Source organism: Coniophora puteana (assembly GCF_000271625.1).
Source record: "Coniophora puteana RWD-64-598 SS2 unplaced genomic scaffold CONPUscaffold_13, whole genome shotgun sequence".
Classification (NCBI taxonomy): domain Eukaryota; kingdom Fungi; phylum Basidiomycota; class Agaricomycetes; order Boletales; family Coniophoraceae; genus Coniophora; species Coniophora puteana.
Window position 1 is genome coordinate 786,866 of NW_006913065.1, and position 17,016 is coordinate 803,881.

Consider the following 17,016-nt stretch of genomic DNA (forward strand, 5'->3'; position numbering starts at 1 on the left):
ATGTTCGCGACAACATCAATCTCTACACTATGGCTGAACCTTCCTGGGAGGGAAATGCTTCTGCAGAAGCTCTAGGTGATCTGCGAGCCCTTGCTCATAATGCGCAAGGAACTGCTTTTTGAGGGCATCATGGTCGTGGCCGTTTGCATCTAAGTACTCTTGCCAGTCGCTGGCTAGCTCATCCAATTTGGTTCGCCAGTCGGCAAGGAACCGCTGACACAGAGGGAGGAAAGGCCCATAGTCTCCAACTTTCATTTTGCGGATTGCGGTAATAGGATCGGAAACGGCTGATCCTCTGCCATCGACGCTGTCTGCAATCTTTGTGCGCAGCCTTGCAAGCATGGGTGGTACTGGTCCCTCAACTCTGTGCCATACCGCCGCCCAGACCGCAACAAAGAAAAACGACCACAAATCATCAATCGGCGAATGGAGGTATGGGGTTTCCAATTCGGCAGCGACGATCAGAGCTTTCGACATGAATTCAGTGGTGCCCTTGGGAGAAAATAACTGAACGGACGTCACGAAAAGGAAGGAGAATCACCTACTGAACGTACTGCCGTCTCATCTTCCTTGAAGTCGTAATTGCGGAGGTTGATGGACAGGTCCCCATCGATCACAAAACCGTTGCAGTCGTCGTCTATCTCAAGCGCCTCCAAGAACTTCTGGATCTTCTCTAGAGTCTCTGAGCGATCGCCTACTTCATCCCGCCGCTGAGACGAGAGCAAGTCTTTTACCGCCTGCAGCACGGATTTCTTCTTCTGAGCAGCCTTGCTCAGAAGCACATTGCCAATGCTGATATCACGGTGCTGAAAGCCCTTGCGCAACATGTTCCAGTATCCTAGGAATAGCGGTCAGCAAGGCTTTCTCTGCTTCTGAAGAACAATAATGTACCCAACATTGCGTGTGCGATGGCCGTGAAAAGCTCTTGAGGTGAGTCGGCCGTAACGAGAGAACACCCGGCAAAGCTGGATATGTGTTGCAGTAACATTCGATATTCTGGTAAAGTGTCCTGTACATCGCTATTGAATACCTTCCAGCGCGTAGCAAACTCTAGGAAGAGATGATTGGTCGCGGGAAGATCTTCCTTGTGGTGGACTATAGACGAGTAGTAATGCTTGGCAACGCCAAACTCATCTCCGCATGCCTCAAATAGATCCTTCTCTGCGTCGAGATACGGCGCGGATACCCAGGAGCATTTACTGACAAGGTCAAGATTTTTGTCCGGGAAGATGGCATTGTTGATTGAGAGGCTGTCGGGGCGCTGTTGTATGGAGCGAATCTTGCCCTGTCGCATAGAGGCTATCGTCGTGAGTGGTTGGAAACACGGTAAGCATGGCCTCATAATGCATTGGAGGAAAGACGTACTCGCCGTCAGCTGGACAGCTGAACTACCTTGAAAAACTCCATTTCCACTGCTAGTCGAACTAATATCCCCAGTGTCGAGCGGCAGGGTGAAAACATCGTCATCTACGTGGGGGACAATAGATTCTTCCAGGATCAGTGAGAACAAGACAATGAGCGGTCAATGTAAACACACCAAGTTTTGCACGTTTCTTTTCCGAAGCAGCAGCTTCATCCAAATGACGTTTTTTGCTAGCTGATATTCCGTGTGTCATCGTGACTGGAATCGTCGTCGGACCGTCCGAGTTGGGGACCCCATCATCCGCACCAAGCCATAGGCGCCAGATTTCAGGACATCTGCCCCGCACGGCCAACGTTCTTTGAAGCACTTCCGTAATCCCGAGTCTGGTCTCACCTTCGCCACCCTTGCTGGGTAGACAACACGCTGTATGGTCACACCATTCGGGCAGACCTACATCTCCTTGAGTTTGCCAGGTGAGGATAGCAAAGAACAGACGAAGGATCTCCTTTTGGTCGTCTCTGTTGTCTATCCTGAGGGCCGTGGAGGCTGTAAGACCGCCGGAGTGATAAACTAGGAAGCGAAGATGCTTGTCGACGTGATGATAACCTAGGGCCAGTGAATATTGCCGCAAGGGGACAGCATAGAAAAGCCTGCGCGCATATGTCGCAGCCTGAGCGACTAAGGAACCCCAAGACTCGCTTTTGACTTCAACGGGGATGAGAAGCTCGCGGTGCGTATCCTTGTCCCGGGCTTCATCGGGAAGAATCCATGAGAGCTTCTTGGGAGGAACCGCTCCAGCCGTCTTTGAAATATACCCGGCTATGTCAGGCCTAATTTTGGCGACCTGACCTATGGCATCACCGAGGTCCTTATGGTACGATATGAAGGACAAATCGCTGTAGAGAGGTGTGTCCGCCTTGTCTATGAGATTGAGAGCAGCCTTGAGGCAGCACTGCAGCCACGTTGCAAAGGGGACGTAGTGCGAAGATTCTGTGACGATGGGAGGGAAGTCTATGCTACTCTGAAGCGTCTCAAGCTCTTGAACGGCCTTTTCTAGTTTGTCATCGTCAATATGAAGGTGAACGTCATAGTGCTGTATGGAGTCTTTGTGGTCATTGTCGATCGAAGGAGCACTGCACTTGCGAGACTTCCTGGAGAGCGCAGGGGCAAGATCTACCGGTTTCATTTCCCATGTAGCACCCCAGAGCTCACTGCGCATCATATCCTCAAGTTCATTCTTTTGAGCAGCAATCTTAGGTGCTTGCTGAAGACGATTGCTGTTTGGTTTGGGAATCCGTCTGAGACCGTTGGGAGGGGCGCTTGTAGGACCGCTGGGAAGGTCGCCGAAGAACATTTGCCTGTGCAACTTTTTGAAAGGCGTGCGCGACGAGGGTGCTGGTACAGGTTCAGGCGCGGAAGAGGGACGTGGAGCATCGGTCATGGTTGTAAGTGAGGTTGAGCTGATTGACGAGACACGACAGTCGACGGTTGAGTACTAGTTGGGAGGCGAGCGCTTGAGCACGCGGGTGCGCGCTGGGTTCGGAAGTTCGGCACCTTTACACAACACAATGTCAACAAACTGGAGGTGGCACGGATTTTTCGACGCTACATGCCTACGAACAAGCATATGCTTCCAGCTTCCAGTGACAAACAATCAAACAACTATCGAGTCTACACCAACCAACACTACCTCTGGTATTGTTTAACCGGCATTCTCAGTCCGTGGTGTGTCACAGGCACCAAAGTTAGACTCGTGATCTGTCTCAGCTTATGCGGCCTAATAAGGGCCAGAGGCTCTCGCGTCGGCGAGACTGGGACGGAATGTCGACTCGCTGGGGAGTTTGAACTGGGCTCGGCCCGAGAAAGATCTAATCTACAGGGGCTGATTCTCTTTGTTCGGACGGCGTCACGATCACCTTGATAAATCTAGAGATTATAATACCAATAAACCGGACTGAGCAGACTACATCTTATTTCCTTTTATAAAAACGGTATCACTGTCGCACCTGCTTTCACCACATCGACGAGGAAGCCCACCAGAGCAACAGCCAACGTGAGAAGCGAGAAGTGTAAAGCTGATATCATGATCCTCAGCATGTCTTTATTTCATGGCCCGCACGTCCGGGCTCAACAGAGCCATTTATGCATTGGTCTTGATAGCGTACCGACTACCTTGGAGTGCGCCTCGAGCTAGACTATGACTAGACACGCCTGCGACAGGCCCGCCTTTACAGCTTAGTTTCTCGACAATCGCACCAGGCGAGCTCTCACAATGTCTAGAGCCCCGCACTTCCGCAGACTCTGACCACATCTGCACAGAGCACTTCTCCCATTCGCTTTTTCTTCTTCTCAGAAACAAACAATACACAATACTCTGCGTGGCGATGAGGAGAGGGCTAGGCATACATAGCGGCTTGAGGATGAGGACGAGGATGAAGTTGAGGATGGATAAGGTGCGTAAAAGTAGATATGGAAGTGGATGAGGATGAGGTGGTAAATGGGTGAGTGATGAGCGTGCTATGGAATCGGATGGCGGGACGATGAGTGTGAAATGAGAATGGAGGGGGACAGGGAAGCGGGGTGCGCCTAATACGCATAATTATAAATAGGTGGGCGAGTCCGTGATAAATGGGTAAGAACAAGAAATGAAACTGAAACTGGAATTGTTATCTGGGTTATGTGGGGTTATGTCACGCAAACTTGAGACGTAAAAAAGAAGAGATTGGGAGACGGTTATATGAACGGGGTGAGATTAGGATGTAAAGATAAGAAAATAGAAAAGCCACAGAAAAATGAAATATGGTATCGTGCGTCCGGCATATTGCGGACGCAAGACGTGCTCACTTAAGAGCGAAGAGCGCAACACGGGTGACACAGGCGAGCAAATGGGAGCAATAATAGAGCAGGGGAGAGGATGTGTATGAACGAGGGTGTGATGCGATGCGATGCGAGGGACAACATGGCGGTGCGATGCAGGACCAGAGAGACAGCAGATGACAAAACGACGTAAACGATTAGGTAGGTGGTGGAAGGCAAATATGTGAGCGATTCGTGAATGCGAGGCGAGTATATTCGTGGTCTGATCATGGTTGGTGCATTGTATGTCGCGCGTCAACACACGTTAGTCGTGGTGGTTGTATCTTCAGTTTGGTCGTCAGGAAGAACCATGGTGTCGTTGAACGTCCTGCAACGTTCAAGTTTGCTTGGAGTCGTGCCAGGTGCGCGTCGTGGTCGTGATCAAGACGAGAGATTATTATTTGGGATTTTTCTCTCGTCTGCCTCTGTTTCTTCGCTGCCGTCGTCCCCACATACCCATCATCCACATCCTCATGCAGGAATAATACTCGCTCTCCTCGCCGTCTTCGCCCCCGCCCCCGCCTTGGCACCACCAGCAACCCTGCTCGGCACCGGTGTCCGCTCGTTGCTCGTGCTCGCTACGCTCAACCCCCAGCGTCGCATTCGCATTCTCCTTACCCTCACCCGCGCCCTCGCCCTCGCCCGCACTCAGCGCCGAAACCCCGCCTACGCTAACCCGCTTGCGCGCCGCAGCGCCCTGTGCTGCCGACGCACCAGAGTGGCTCACAGGCGGCGCCGACGCGTCCGAGGGCGAAGCGTCGATAAACGACACGCGGCGCGACGCCGCACCCGCGGTCATGCTTGCGCCGACGCCGGGTGACTTGGCGCGTGGACCCGCGCCAGTCGTGCGCTGTACGGCGGCGGCGGCAAGAGCGCCGTTGACGGGCTTGCTCGTGGCGAGTGCGCCCGCGCGGACGCTAGGCGTCTCCGAGGCAGCCGACATGGCGGAGCCCGGGCGGATGAACGGGGTGCTGGCAACCGACGAAGACACAAAGGACTCGCGTCGTGGCGCGATCCTGGCGGGCGCAGGGGTGGTCCCGGCTGTTCCGCGGACGCCCATGCGGTGCTTGAGCTATGAAAAATACAGCTGATCAACACACTTGTTCTTGTGGGAATGGATGCGCACGACTCACCAGCTCAAGCACCTGCTGCTTCGAATCCAACGCAATATTCATCCCCTCCGCGTCCTCCTTGCACTTCTAGTTTGGGCGCTGCAGCTGGATCACCTCAAACTCCCTATCCGCGCTCACCTTCTCGAGCTCGCGCACGCGTCTGCGCGCGTGGCCGAGCTCCTCGCCCTCCTGCCCCTCCCGCTCCGCACCGGCGCGGAGCTGCGCTCGTCGGCTGTGGATTCGATGTGGGCGTAGTTATTCAGGAGCATCAGTTCCTCCGACTCGAGTCGGAGAGCTTTTCCGAGTGGTCTTGGAGCGCGGTGGTAAGATCGTCGATCTGGGAGTGGTCGCATCACTAGACGACGCGCCCGACACGCGCCAGCTTGTCTCGCGCTCGCTTCGTCCATGATGCTGCGCTCAAACGACTCCTCACGCGAGCGCTCGACCTCGCCCTCGAGCCCGCGCACGACGCACTCGAGCTCCGCGACGCGCTTGCGCCACGCGCGGACTTGCTGCCGCCGCTTGTCGGCGTCCGAGAGCTTGCCCTGGGCGGAGGAGAGCGAGGACTGGAGCGAGTGCACGATCTCATCGCGTGCGGCGAGGTCGACTTCGTATTGCGCAACGAGGGATTGGTGGAGCGTGAGCTGTGTGCGAAGGGAGATGATTTGGGAGTGGACGTTGAATGCGGTGGAGGAGCCGGAGGGGTTGGAGGTGTGCCGCTGAAGGGCGTGCGGGGGTGTTGGGGGGACGTTAGATCCGGGAGTGTAGTATGTGTTTGCGTTGGCGCGGAAGGGGTCTGGGGGACTGCTTGGGCCACCGGGAGGAGGAGCGAGAGGAGGCGGTGTGCGTGCTCCGGACCAGACGTTGGCGAGGGTTTGGGTATCATCGTTGTCGACCTCGACGAGTGGGTGGGAAGAGGCGACGCGAGCGAGTCGCAAGAAAACGGAGTCGGACATGGCTCGGCTACGAGACAGAGAAGAGAACTTTGACTTCTCGTCCTGTGCCGGAAGAGGAGGCCTGAAGACAGAGGAGTGGAGGTGGAGACTGGACTTGACCTTCTTGGGGAAGAGGCGACGTGAACCGAATGCTTCTTCTGACGAGTTTGCGTTGGAGAGGATGGAGAGACGTTTCTTGAGAGCTTTGGGCTTCCTAGTCGGAGAAAGTAGGCCATCCGGAGACGAGACACTGCCGTTGTGAGACAGGGATGAGGTGGGCCGATATTCTTGTACGCTTGCGAGACCGTTGTCGTTGTCAGAGCCAATGTTGATGTCCGAGGTGTTGAGCTGGTGGAGCTGTGCCGCAACAGGCTTTCCCCTGAGGGAACCTGTGAATCGTGTCCACACCGGAGGCCCGTGGGTGCAAGTGGATCCCTGCTTTTATGTCAAGAGATGCTGTTTGTAAATCCTCATATTTGCCCTTGAGAACTCCAGGGTTTTGTATAGGGCCAGGAAGGCTGAAGGAGTGACAAGGCACGATTGTCATATCGGTTTCCGACCCTGAAGCAAGCCTTCCGGCGCAATTGATTATAACGCACCGATATGTAGTAAGCCTACGACTGCACCACGCTCCAATTCTCCTGCATGTCGCTGCTTGCTCCGGATCGTACGCAGCGTTCGATGTCGCACCTGCATTTGGCGAGTAAGTTTGACTTTTGTGCGGTGACTGTTTTGTTTGGGTAGTATTGGCGAGTACCGAGTCTAGATAACCACTGGCCATTAAGACTCGATACTACTCGCCAATTCCCAAGGGACCAGGCAAGACATTGAATCTGACCACAATGCCCTACCAGATTCAGCATCCCACCGTTGTGTGGTGAGCGCGATGCGCAGGGATCGCGCTTCTAAAGGTACACATATGCATGCCACGTATTACAAGTCTTGTCACCTGCGACTTCTTATCTGCCTCACCACCGTCTGACCGCCACCACCTTGAGAGCTTCCCAGAGGAACGTCACGCTCTCATCACGAGTGCGCTCCTTCTGTCCTCATCATTCGAACCTTGCGCACGGGCATCGCAGTTCGAGTGGATTTGGTATTCTTTCTACTTGATGCACACATCTCTAGGGAAAGCTACTGGTCCCATGCACCGACTTCTGTCGGGTTCGCATACTCTGGGAACCTGGATTTTCCCCGCCATATGAAGCTGTAGAGCTTCCCCGTTATCTCATACACCGCTTCTCGTTCACTCTCATCTCCCACCCTGTCAGCATGTCTTCCAGCATCGACCGCATTGCGCTTGTCACAGGCGCCGCGCAGGGCATAGGCAAATCCATCGCCCTCAGACTCGCCGCTGACGATCTGCACGTTGCGCTCGCGGATCTCCCTCGCGCGCAGGAGCCGCTCGAGAGCGTGGCGAAGGAGATCGAGGCGACGACGGGACGCAGGACGCATATTGTTACCGGCGATGTGAGTAACGAGGAGCATGTGGAGAGAATGGTGCGGGAGACTGTGGAGAGGCTTGGGGGACTCGATGTGGTTAGTACGCTTGATATTTTACAGAATCGTCTGCGTTGCTTGGCTAATGAAAGAACAGATGATCGCAAACGCGGGGGTGATTCGCGCGGGCACCGTCACTGAGAGTAGGGCTTACACCTTGGGCAACCACGTCTACCTGATGATCACACAGCGACACTCGAGAACTGGACCACGGACATGAACGTGAACGCCACCGGCACGTTCCTCTGCTTCATGCACGCCGGGCGGCAGATGATCGCGCAGGGCCGCGGCGGACGCATGGTCGCGGCGTCGAGCGTCGCTGGCAAGAAGGGGCATCCAAATCAGGTCGCGTACTGCGCGGCCAAGTTTGCGGTGCGCGCTATTACGCAGTGTGCTGGTGAGTTTGTATTCTACATGGAACGAGGGTGGTTTGATGCGAAGGTGTGGTGTAGCTATCGAGCTTGGGCAGCATGGGATTACAGTGAATGCGTATGCTCCGGGTGCTATTGTAACTCCCATGCGTGAGCCGGATTCTACCTGTGCATTGGAGGAGAACACGCCTATTGAGAACTATAACGTTATAGTCCAGGGTCTTCGCGAACTAAACGATGCTCGAACGGCTGCCGTGGGTCAGCAGAACTTCTTCGGTGGGGACTATTACAAAGTGGTGAGCCGTGTTTGTTGACTGCCAACCTGGAACGGAGATGAGCTGAGAGAGAGAACTATGGGACATATAGATGGCAGATCGAGCAGCTGTCCAGAAGTTGGGCTCGGCAGACGATGTCGCGAGCATCGTGTCGTACCTCGTCAAGCCGGAGGCACATTTTATCACGGGTTAGTCTGGATTCACATCGTTTGAGAAAGTATGTGACTGACGTTGATGATTGTTTTGCAGTTGGTGGTGGGCAACGCCCGCCAGCAGCGCGTAGCGCTTACATAAGCAAAAATGCCCGAATCCGCGGCACACCTCACATCGCCGCTGCTCAGTCCCTGTTCTCTGTCTCAAATCAGCCTCAATATCAACGTTTTCGGCGCTGAATATATTTAAGGTAAAGTAATACTATAATCTGAGTCTCTAAGATGATACTAACATTATATTAGCTTTGATCAACCGTCAAAGTCACGACTCCGGTTCGACAGGTGTTTGATTACTGTTATCTTGACCCTGGTACTGCTGAGCAACGTTCCAGACCACTTCGAGTAGCTGAGCCCTCGTACGTCGGCCTGCATAAGGTATGTCTTTTACTGTTTTGAGTGTGCGATGAGCCTCCAACTGATCCCGCAATAACTCTCGTTTCAACACGGCAAGGGCAGAGTGTTCAAGGATCAGTGGGATCTTGCCATATTTTTCGGTGCGTTCATCGCGAATCCTCTTCCTCTCGAGCTCTTTTTGACGGTTTTCTTCAACGATCTTCTTTCCGTGCTCGATGAACGCTTTTTTTCGTCCTGCCTCTATCCCGCTTGCCTGAACCTCTCGTGCCTTTGCATAGATCCATTTCTTGTCCGTTTCATCTAGAACTGTGGTTATGAATTCTTCAGTATCATTCCGGCGGGTCATCACCTGGTCAGAGAAGTTATCTGAGGTAAGGCTTGGATTTTCGCGAGAAGCCCGTCGCCATGCGCCAAGTAGTCCCTCATTCTCGTCATTTGTTGCAGGTATGAACACCAGGTCAGTCTCCTCTTCGGATGCCGTTGCTATCAGTCCGGTAGATTCAAATTCTGTGGTGAACCGGTGCCAGGTGTCGAGTGCACCTTTCAGGAATGCAACTAGCACCTCATTTAAGTTTGGTAGCCTGTCCTTGCGATGCAGAGTGAGAACAGCAATAACTGCTTGTTCATTATCCCATGGCCTATTATCAAGTGTGGCTTTGATGTATGAGTTCTTGATGTCGTGCTCCATAAGAGCACCTGGATTCTCAATCAGGAATGAGATGTGACTTTTGAGATTTTCGTGGAACGGTCCAAGTGTGAGCATATTGAGTTGTTCAGTTCCCGATCCTCGAACATGCTTTAGATAAGGTTTTGATACTGCCTGTGAATAAAGAACCAGTACTGCCAGTTCTGTGCAAGTGGGAGGATCCTGGAGCGCGTTCTCTAGGTTCTCCTCCATGTGATTGAGCTGGGAATTATCTTTGTTGAGACGGATGTATTCTAGAAACTTGATGTAATCATTCAAATGCGTCAAGAGTCGAGTAGCTGCATCACAGTGAGAGTGGTAGCGAGTATTGCTTGTGTCAGGAAACTTAAGAGCAATCCCCTTTACATTGGAGAAGTACATTTCGTGGACTGCTTGCTGACCCTTCTTATTGTCTCGATGGTTAAAGATAGCACCTGCAAGACTTGTTGCCTTAACCCCACCCCTAGATGAGAGATCAAGAGCACGTTGGACTGATGCAGATGCGGCGCTTGCTGTTTCTGCTAGTTTGATCGCCGCGGCATTATCCTTATTGGCTAATAAGATAGGAGGTGTAGCCTTGTTCTCGTCCCACCATAACATCATCGCCGAGTTCCCGCCTTTTACAGAGTTGAGCTCCTTGTGCATCGAACATCCAGCCCAAAAGAACAAGTCCACCGAGCGCTTTTCCTCTGGTGAAAGCGAGTTGTGAATCTCTGTACCAAGTTCCAAGGCAAGTTGTTCCATCATGTTTGTGACAAATGGTTCTCGAGCGCCCGGTGACATTGAATCCCAAATCTGCTGACCTCCAGCTTGTTCTACAGCCCGAGCCATTGAGAACATGAGAAGGGATGCAAGCTCGTTTGGTGCTCCATCACGCAGATTCTCGAGCTTTGCATAGCCATAAGAGGTACGAATGGTCTTCTCTTTCCATTGCTGCCAGAGCCGGTATGTCTTCTTTTGATCACTTGCATGATCAGTGTTCATTCCCTTGAGTTTCAGTAGAAACTCATTGAGATCTAGAGAGAGATGAAGCCGGCGTGCAAGAGGACTTTCGTTAAAAAGAGCAGTGATCTCACTAATCTCATCCTTCCATCCAGCAACTTGTGCCTCGCTTGTGTGGCTAAGAGACGGCTTAATCGAGACAACACGGATCTTCCATTGGCTCTCAGTCTGAGAACCTGATTTCTCGGCATCCGAATAGGTAGGAGCTTGGACTGCAATGTGCCGGGCTTCGAAGTTACGCTTTCGGACAGATGTGCTGTCATTACTGATGGAGAATCCTGCCCTCGTTTCAGAACTGGTATGTGCATTTGTATTCGACTTATGATACTGACCTTTACTTTGTTTTATCTCAAACCCGAGCTGCACTTTCGCTGCAATAGCTCCTTCTGTGAGTGCACGGCTCACTGTCCTCCTGCTGATGGTGCGGGAAGCCGCTTTTCCTGGGCTTGATACAAGAGCTGTTATCCGGTTCACAACACGTCCAACTGCTTGTCGAGAGCAGCCTGCATTCACCAGATCCCTAGCAAGAGCACGCGCTTGAGCTGTGTAAGCCCCCTTCTTGACTAAGCCAAGCCCTGGGTGTGCTCTTGACCGGTCAGTTCCTTTGAGCGCAAGTTTGATGTTCTTTTCTAGTGCTCTCTTCACTCGGGCCTTCAAAGCATTGCAGCGGGAGTGAAGCTCGGTTACACATCTCCTGTGTGTGGCCTTCTCCTGTCGATTCTGAGCCTGCAAGAGAAGGACCTGCTGCTTCAGCTCGCAGTTTAGCTTCTCAGAAGCGGTGAGTGCTTCCTTTGCTTCTCTAGTAACCTTTGCCATCATTACTGATACCTGAGCTTTCTGATATCGCGAGTCCTTTGCCCGTGAGAGCCTCTTCAATACATTCCTCAACATTGTATGGTGACGCTTGGCCCGGTTTGTAGCTGCTGCAAGTTCAGCAGCTTTGTGTCGGAGATCTTCTTGTGCAACCTGTAAGTCATACTTGGTGATGGAGAGCTCGGTCTTGACCTCCTCCACTTCTTTTGCTAGTATCCGTGCAGGTGGAAGGCGTCCACCAGCCGTCTTTGGAAGCTGATTGACTGCTTGCTGAAGTACTCCAGCCCGGTCAGTGACACGTTTTTGGGCAGCTGAGCATCTTTTTTTGCGATAGCTGACCATATTTCCGCGTTTTCGGGGCGATGTCATTTTGAAAGGCACGTTCTTTCACTTCCTACGGTGCCGATGACGAGCTCTGCTCGCAGGTGCGCGTTTTGCTTGGCCTTGACGCGTCGCGCGTCGCGCGACGCGACGCGCTTTCCAGCAAGATAGGGGCTTTTGGAGTACCAACTCCAACAGACTTCAAGATGAGGTCGCCCGGTCTCGTTTTCATCAGGCACAAGCGTGATACTAAGGGTTTTCATGTAGAAGAACTAATTGTTGGGACCTAACAGTTATCATTCTTTGTAATACATTCTGGGGGCTTCTGCAGCAGCTCATTTAACTAGGTTCTCCTTGATATCTAGACTCCGCGGTCCCAACAAAATGTTTGAAATATCAACATTAGTCACTCCACATATCTAGAACAGAGTCACTGCTCGTGCGTCCGGTGATCTAGTCACTGTGTTGTCGATTTCAGTGCACTCTCCCTAATCCGGGTCCGTGGGAATGCACGGCTTGCTGGCGGGCGTTGCCCACCACCATTTGCAGGTCAAATGGTGAGTGGACTGTATCCCACAAGTTCGCTGAAGCTTAACTCGGGTTGTCATGGTATCGGACTGGTAGATCTCGGTAGATGGCGGTGTTTGGTTGTTGTAAGCGTGACATTGCATGGTTGTGGTTGCATCTTCAATGTAAGAGTATCTGCACCGGAAGTTATTGATGTGTAGCAATTCCGAGTAAGGAACATGGTAAAGCACATCGCTTATCCAGCGGAAGATGGCGCACCTATTTTCTGTCAGAGAAGCAATACATTGTTCCAAGCCACATGAAAGAAGCCCCGCATTCAAGTATTACTGGTGGGTTGAGGTCTATGCACTGGTAGTAGCACCAGTGTTCTTTAATTGCTGACCAGGCAGTAGTCAATGGGAGGTATCTAAATGCTCTATTGTTAACTCCGTGCCTGCCCGGAAGTATACGGGACGTTCGAGCTAAGCTCCACTAGGGATACCGTGTCCCAGAACGCTAGTGTAAGAACTCAGAGGGAGAGCGTAGGTTCAGTAGTTGACTGTAGCAACGCGGAGGGGATGGGAACAATACCGGAGGACCGGCGTAGAGAGAGCAAAGGTACCGTAGGCACTGGAGGCTGATGGAAGAGTACCGAAGTACAAGGAGAGGGAAGACTTGAAGATAGATGAAGACGCAAGTATTGCAGAAGACACTTGGAGTAGGAATTGCGGGAAGGACTTAGATGCAAAGGGGAGTAGGGGGCAGAAGTAAGTCAATATTCATACTGAGGAGTACAGGCTAAACTACACGAGTATTTATACTACTGCTCCGGAGTCGGAGGTAATGTACAATGAGTAAGGAACGTGCGGAAGGAACAGATTGTTAGTAAGTAAGTATGATATGAAACATTGGATGCAATATTGTAGCAACTGCGGAATGATAGAAATGTCAAGAAGTGTCAAGGGTAGACAGGTGGCAATGAGACTAGTAGGAAAGGAGGTAATAAGGAATGACACCTGTCAAACATATAGTGAGGAAGGGTAGCAAGGTGGCTGTGTAGACCAGAACGTCACCGTAGGGACTGGAGCAGGACCAGAGTGTGACATCTATGCTTGGTGAGGTTAGTGTGACAAAGGACAATTGCAAGTATAGCATAGAAGTCTATAACAGTGCAGACTCACCGGGCTTTAGTGTTGAAGGTTGAGTAGATAGCTGGTTAGGCTGGTTGGTTGACAATGATGGTTGCTCAAGTAGAAGAGACTTAGAGATAGAATTCATGGTAGCAACTGTATATATATGACAGGAGCATGTGAAGTCACTACTGTATTTGTGGTGCTATATAGTCCAAGTCCCACAGTAATGTAGGATGGCTACATAAGCTACATGACATGGCTCAGTGTGATGGACGTGGAGCCACACGTAAGCATGAATGTGTAAGGTGCTAATACTACCAACTGGGGTACCTAGTGCTGTGTAGACATGTGTAGCAATGTTTACTTGTAGACCTCGTAGAGGGACATTGCGTAAAGGAGGACTTCTGTATGAACCAATAAAGTTGCAAAGGGTCAAATACTAGACATAATTCTGACACATTGCGCCCTCAATAATGTGTCCCATCGGACAGCTCCTGAACCACAAACTTTTCCAGTGCAGTACCAACCATCCACTTGATCTACATGGATGCAGCAGACTAAATAGTTGCACAGCTTCAATATAAAACCTAACCCTAAGCTAAAAGAAACAGAAAAGTGTCTTTCCCCCCCACTACCTTCTTGACTATGCACCAAACACTAGTCATCTTCTTGTGTGCATAAAAAATTGATGAACTTTGTGAGTTGCTATCAAATTAGCTATATCCTTGACCAACAACCCAGATCCATGCTCACCTGGAGGGCTTTGTTTTATTATCACTAAAGGGTAAATGGTAACAGGCTTTGCCATGCACTGGCGTGCAACACTACCAATTAATACCTGAATGTTGCATGACATAGCTATAAAGTGTGGTAAATAACATGTATATGAGGCTTTGAAAGATGCAGTGGAGGCTACCAAACAATACTCACTAATATAGAACCAAACTAGCTTGTGGTATATTTCCAGAACATACAACCTTCCTTGGTAGTACATCAACCCCTCCTGCTCCTCTCACTTGATCACACCTTCTGCCAACCTCTTTGGTCCACCCTTCCGCAGTTGTGCCAGTCCTCCACCTCTTGTTTGCTCACCCTCCAGATCTTCTCTGCAAGCTTTGACTGCAACTCCATAGCAGCAATCTTCCCAAAGTACTTGGTGCCTAGGGTTACTCTGTTGTGAAGACAACTAAAGCCCCCTATTCTTTTCTTTCTTTTCCTTTCCTTTCTCCCTCTCTTTTCAACACTTAGACTCAGGTCTGGACACCTCCAGGGACCTCCGCACTTTTTTGGACACCTCTGGACACTCCAAAGATTCCAAAGGTTACTCCAAGCCCAGAGTTACCTTGGACCTCTTATGTTCTCTTCCTTCACTACTGTCCTGCTCTGGTCCTGCTCTGGTCCTGCTCTGGTCCTGCTCCAGTTCCACTCCAGCCTCTACAACAATGTTCCAGTCCACACAACCACCTTGCTACTCTTGCTTGCTATACTGTACCTTTCCGATCTTAAGTTCTCAGTGGCATGGGAAAGTATTACAAATTAACACCTTCCTATTCCGTATGTCCCGAATTTAGGTTCGCTGAGTCCTGTAGAGGTGGGACAAAGTTCGTGTCTTAGGGTGGGTGAGGGTGGGTGACCCAGCAAATGAAACTGAGGATGAGGATGCCATGCAGCCGAGCATCAGCCGGGGTGCTTTTGTGATGCAGCACACAGAGAGTGGTCCTTATAACAGCATTCTATTTCCCGTATAGTTAACCTTCTTACTGTTATTCATTTGGTTGTGTTTGGATTCACTGCTGAACGCTGAGAGGGGACAGATCCGGAGTTTGCTAGAAGCCCCCTGTTGAATGTAGTGATGCGTAAGCCATGAATGTACGTGGGTTGATAATCCATCTTGGCGATTCATTCAATGCTGGCTCCCCTGTTCACAGACATTCTCCTTGAGAGGCCTTGGCGATATGTGCCCCTCGCCAATCGACAGTTTAAAACGGGCGATTGCGACCCCACTTGCATAGTCATTCCAGCGGTTCACCTCTCTGATTCATGTCTCCTACTGCAACATGTCCGCCGCTTTTGTAGTAGGCATGGTAGGGCTTGCCAACAAAATGCGCCGTTCGGAGGGCAACGGCAGCGCCCAGATGTTCTACTGTTACGATGATTCCACGCTCCTGTACTTTGCCTATGTTTTCAGCTTTCTTTGTTTGTCCTTTCATATATAATAGTGTTGCACATTTGATGTCTCACGTTCCGTTCTGCCAAAATAGTATGTTGTTCTCACCCTCCTGTATAACGCGCTTGCGCAATCCACGCCTTCGTTGTCAGAGTGCCGGAGAGCAGCGGAGGCATGTCTTGTATGACATCAAACAATTGTCTTCAGTTGCAACTTGAAGCTTGTTATAGCATTATGCCACTATTCACTCTGAATTATTTATGGTCAGAATTCTCCCCATCATGTAGTGACACTTGCAAAGAAGGTAGATTATCAATGTGCGTGAGACATGCAAGCTACTGGTTTATTTTTCCACTTGTTAATATTGTTATTCAACATGTTTCTTCATTTTATTATTCTACCATATGTCCCGTTTCTAAGTTCGCAAGGGTCCAAATCAGTGGGACTGTCCCATGTTCTAAGTTCTGTTCATGGGCCCATGGGACATGGGACAGAACTTAAGATCGGAAAGGTACAGTATGCTTGCTCTTTCCTTTGCTGTTTAGAGCCAAGTCCGGACCCTCCAGTTATCTCCACGCATCTCCGGCCACCTCCGTACCCTCCGAAGATTCCAAAGCTGACTTCAGAGCCAGAGTTACCCTGGACCTCCTATGTTTTTCCTCCATCACTACTTCCAATGACATTCAGCACCTAGACAGACCATGCGGACGTCAACAGCAGCACTACACTACCTCCGTGACAGCAGATGATTATCAGTAGCATGATCAGAGTCCAAAGATTGTCAGAGTTGGTTATATACTGGTAGTCTCGCACCCTAGTCCCCCATCTTGACCTCTTAGTCATTGGGACTAGGTGCGCACTTACTTTGTAGTAGATAATGTGCCTTATTGACTTGGTCATTGGGACTAGTGCTTTTGTGCTCACTGCCAGCACTTGTTTGAGATTCTCCACCACCTTGCCTTGTGACTTTGGTCACTTGTCCGCTCGTGCTTTGATGCTCCGATGCTCCTACACTTTGCCCTGCTCTGCACTACTACACCCATCTCCGGCCCGCTCTGACATACCAGAGTTGTTTAGGAGTTTAGGGAGTCGCTCCCTGTTGTGTCCACAACAACCTCCTTTTCTACTAGTCTCATTGCTACCTGTCTACCTTTGACACTTCTTGATGCTTCTATTATTCTGCATTTACTACAATATCACATCTGACGTTTTATATCATGTTTACTTACTAACAATCTGTCCTTTCCACACATTCCTTACTCATTGTATATTACCTCCAACTCTGGAGCAGTAGTATAAATACTAGTGTAGTTCAGCCTGTACTCCTCAGTATGAATATTGACTTACTTCTGCCCCCTACTCCCCTTTGCATCTAAGTCCTTCTCGCAATTCCTACTCCAAGTGTCTTCT

At 50.9% G+C, this 17,016-nt stretch overlaps 3 protein-coding genes across 3 annotated transcripts; 1 reads left to right on the forward strand and 2 right to left on the reverse strand.

Annotated features, from left to right (window-relative positions):
- Positions 1–3,826: 3,826 nt before the first annotated feature.
- On the reverse strand, positions 3,827–5,883 carry CONPUDRAFT_84682 (uncharacterized protein). The gene is made up of 2 exons (XM_007774932.1): positions 5,353–5,883; positions 3,827–5,291 (listed from the first exon to the last, which is right to left on the reverse strand). The coding sequence occupies exons 1-2, from the start codon at positions 5,392–5,394 to the stop codon at positions 4,617–4,619; spliced, it is 717 nt and encodes a 238-aa protein (XP_007773122.1). The 5' UTR covers positions 5,395–5,883; the 3' UTR covers positions 3,827–4,616.
- A 1,017-nt stretch (positions 5,884–6,900) lies between these two features.
- CONPUDRAFT_130122 (NAD(P)-binding protein) lies at positions 6,901–8,605 on the forward strand (the record flags this gene model as incomplete). The annotated part of the gene is made up of 6 exons (XM_007774933.1): positions 6,901–6,969; positions 7,121–7,805; positions 7,864–7,909; positions 7,957–8,163; positions 8,219–8,343; positions 8,504–8,605. The coding sequence occupies exons 2-6, from the start codon at positions 7,539–7,541 to the stop codon at positions 8,603–8,605; spliced, it is 747 nt and encodes a 248-aa protein (XP_007773123.1). The 5' UTR covers positions 6,901–6,969; positions 7,121–7,538.
- Positions 8,606–9,021: 416 nt separating this feature from the next.
- CONPUDRAFT_21718 (uncharacterized protein) lies at positions 9,022–11,232 on the reverse strand (the record flags this gene model as incomplete). Its single annotated transcript, XM_007774659.1, has 2 exons — positions 9,022–10,943; positions 10,998–11,232. Coding segments are annotated over 2 exons (2,157 nt in total), but the record flags the coding sequence as incomplete, so codon positions are not given.
- Between the last annotated feature and the right edge of the window lie 5,784 nt (positions 11,233–17,016).

Bases quoted from the DNA above. Each gene is read 5' to 3' on its own strand.
- CONPUDRAFT_84682 (XM_007774932.1), bottom strand. From the start codon at position 5,394: ATGAATATTGCGTTGGATTCGAAGCAGCAGGTGCTTGAGCTG. The intron at 5,292-5,352 runs GTGAGTCGTGCG...TATTTTTCATAG, and splicing joins AGCAGCAGGTGCTTGAGCTG to CTCAAGCACCGCATGGGCGT.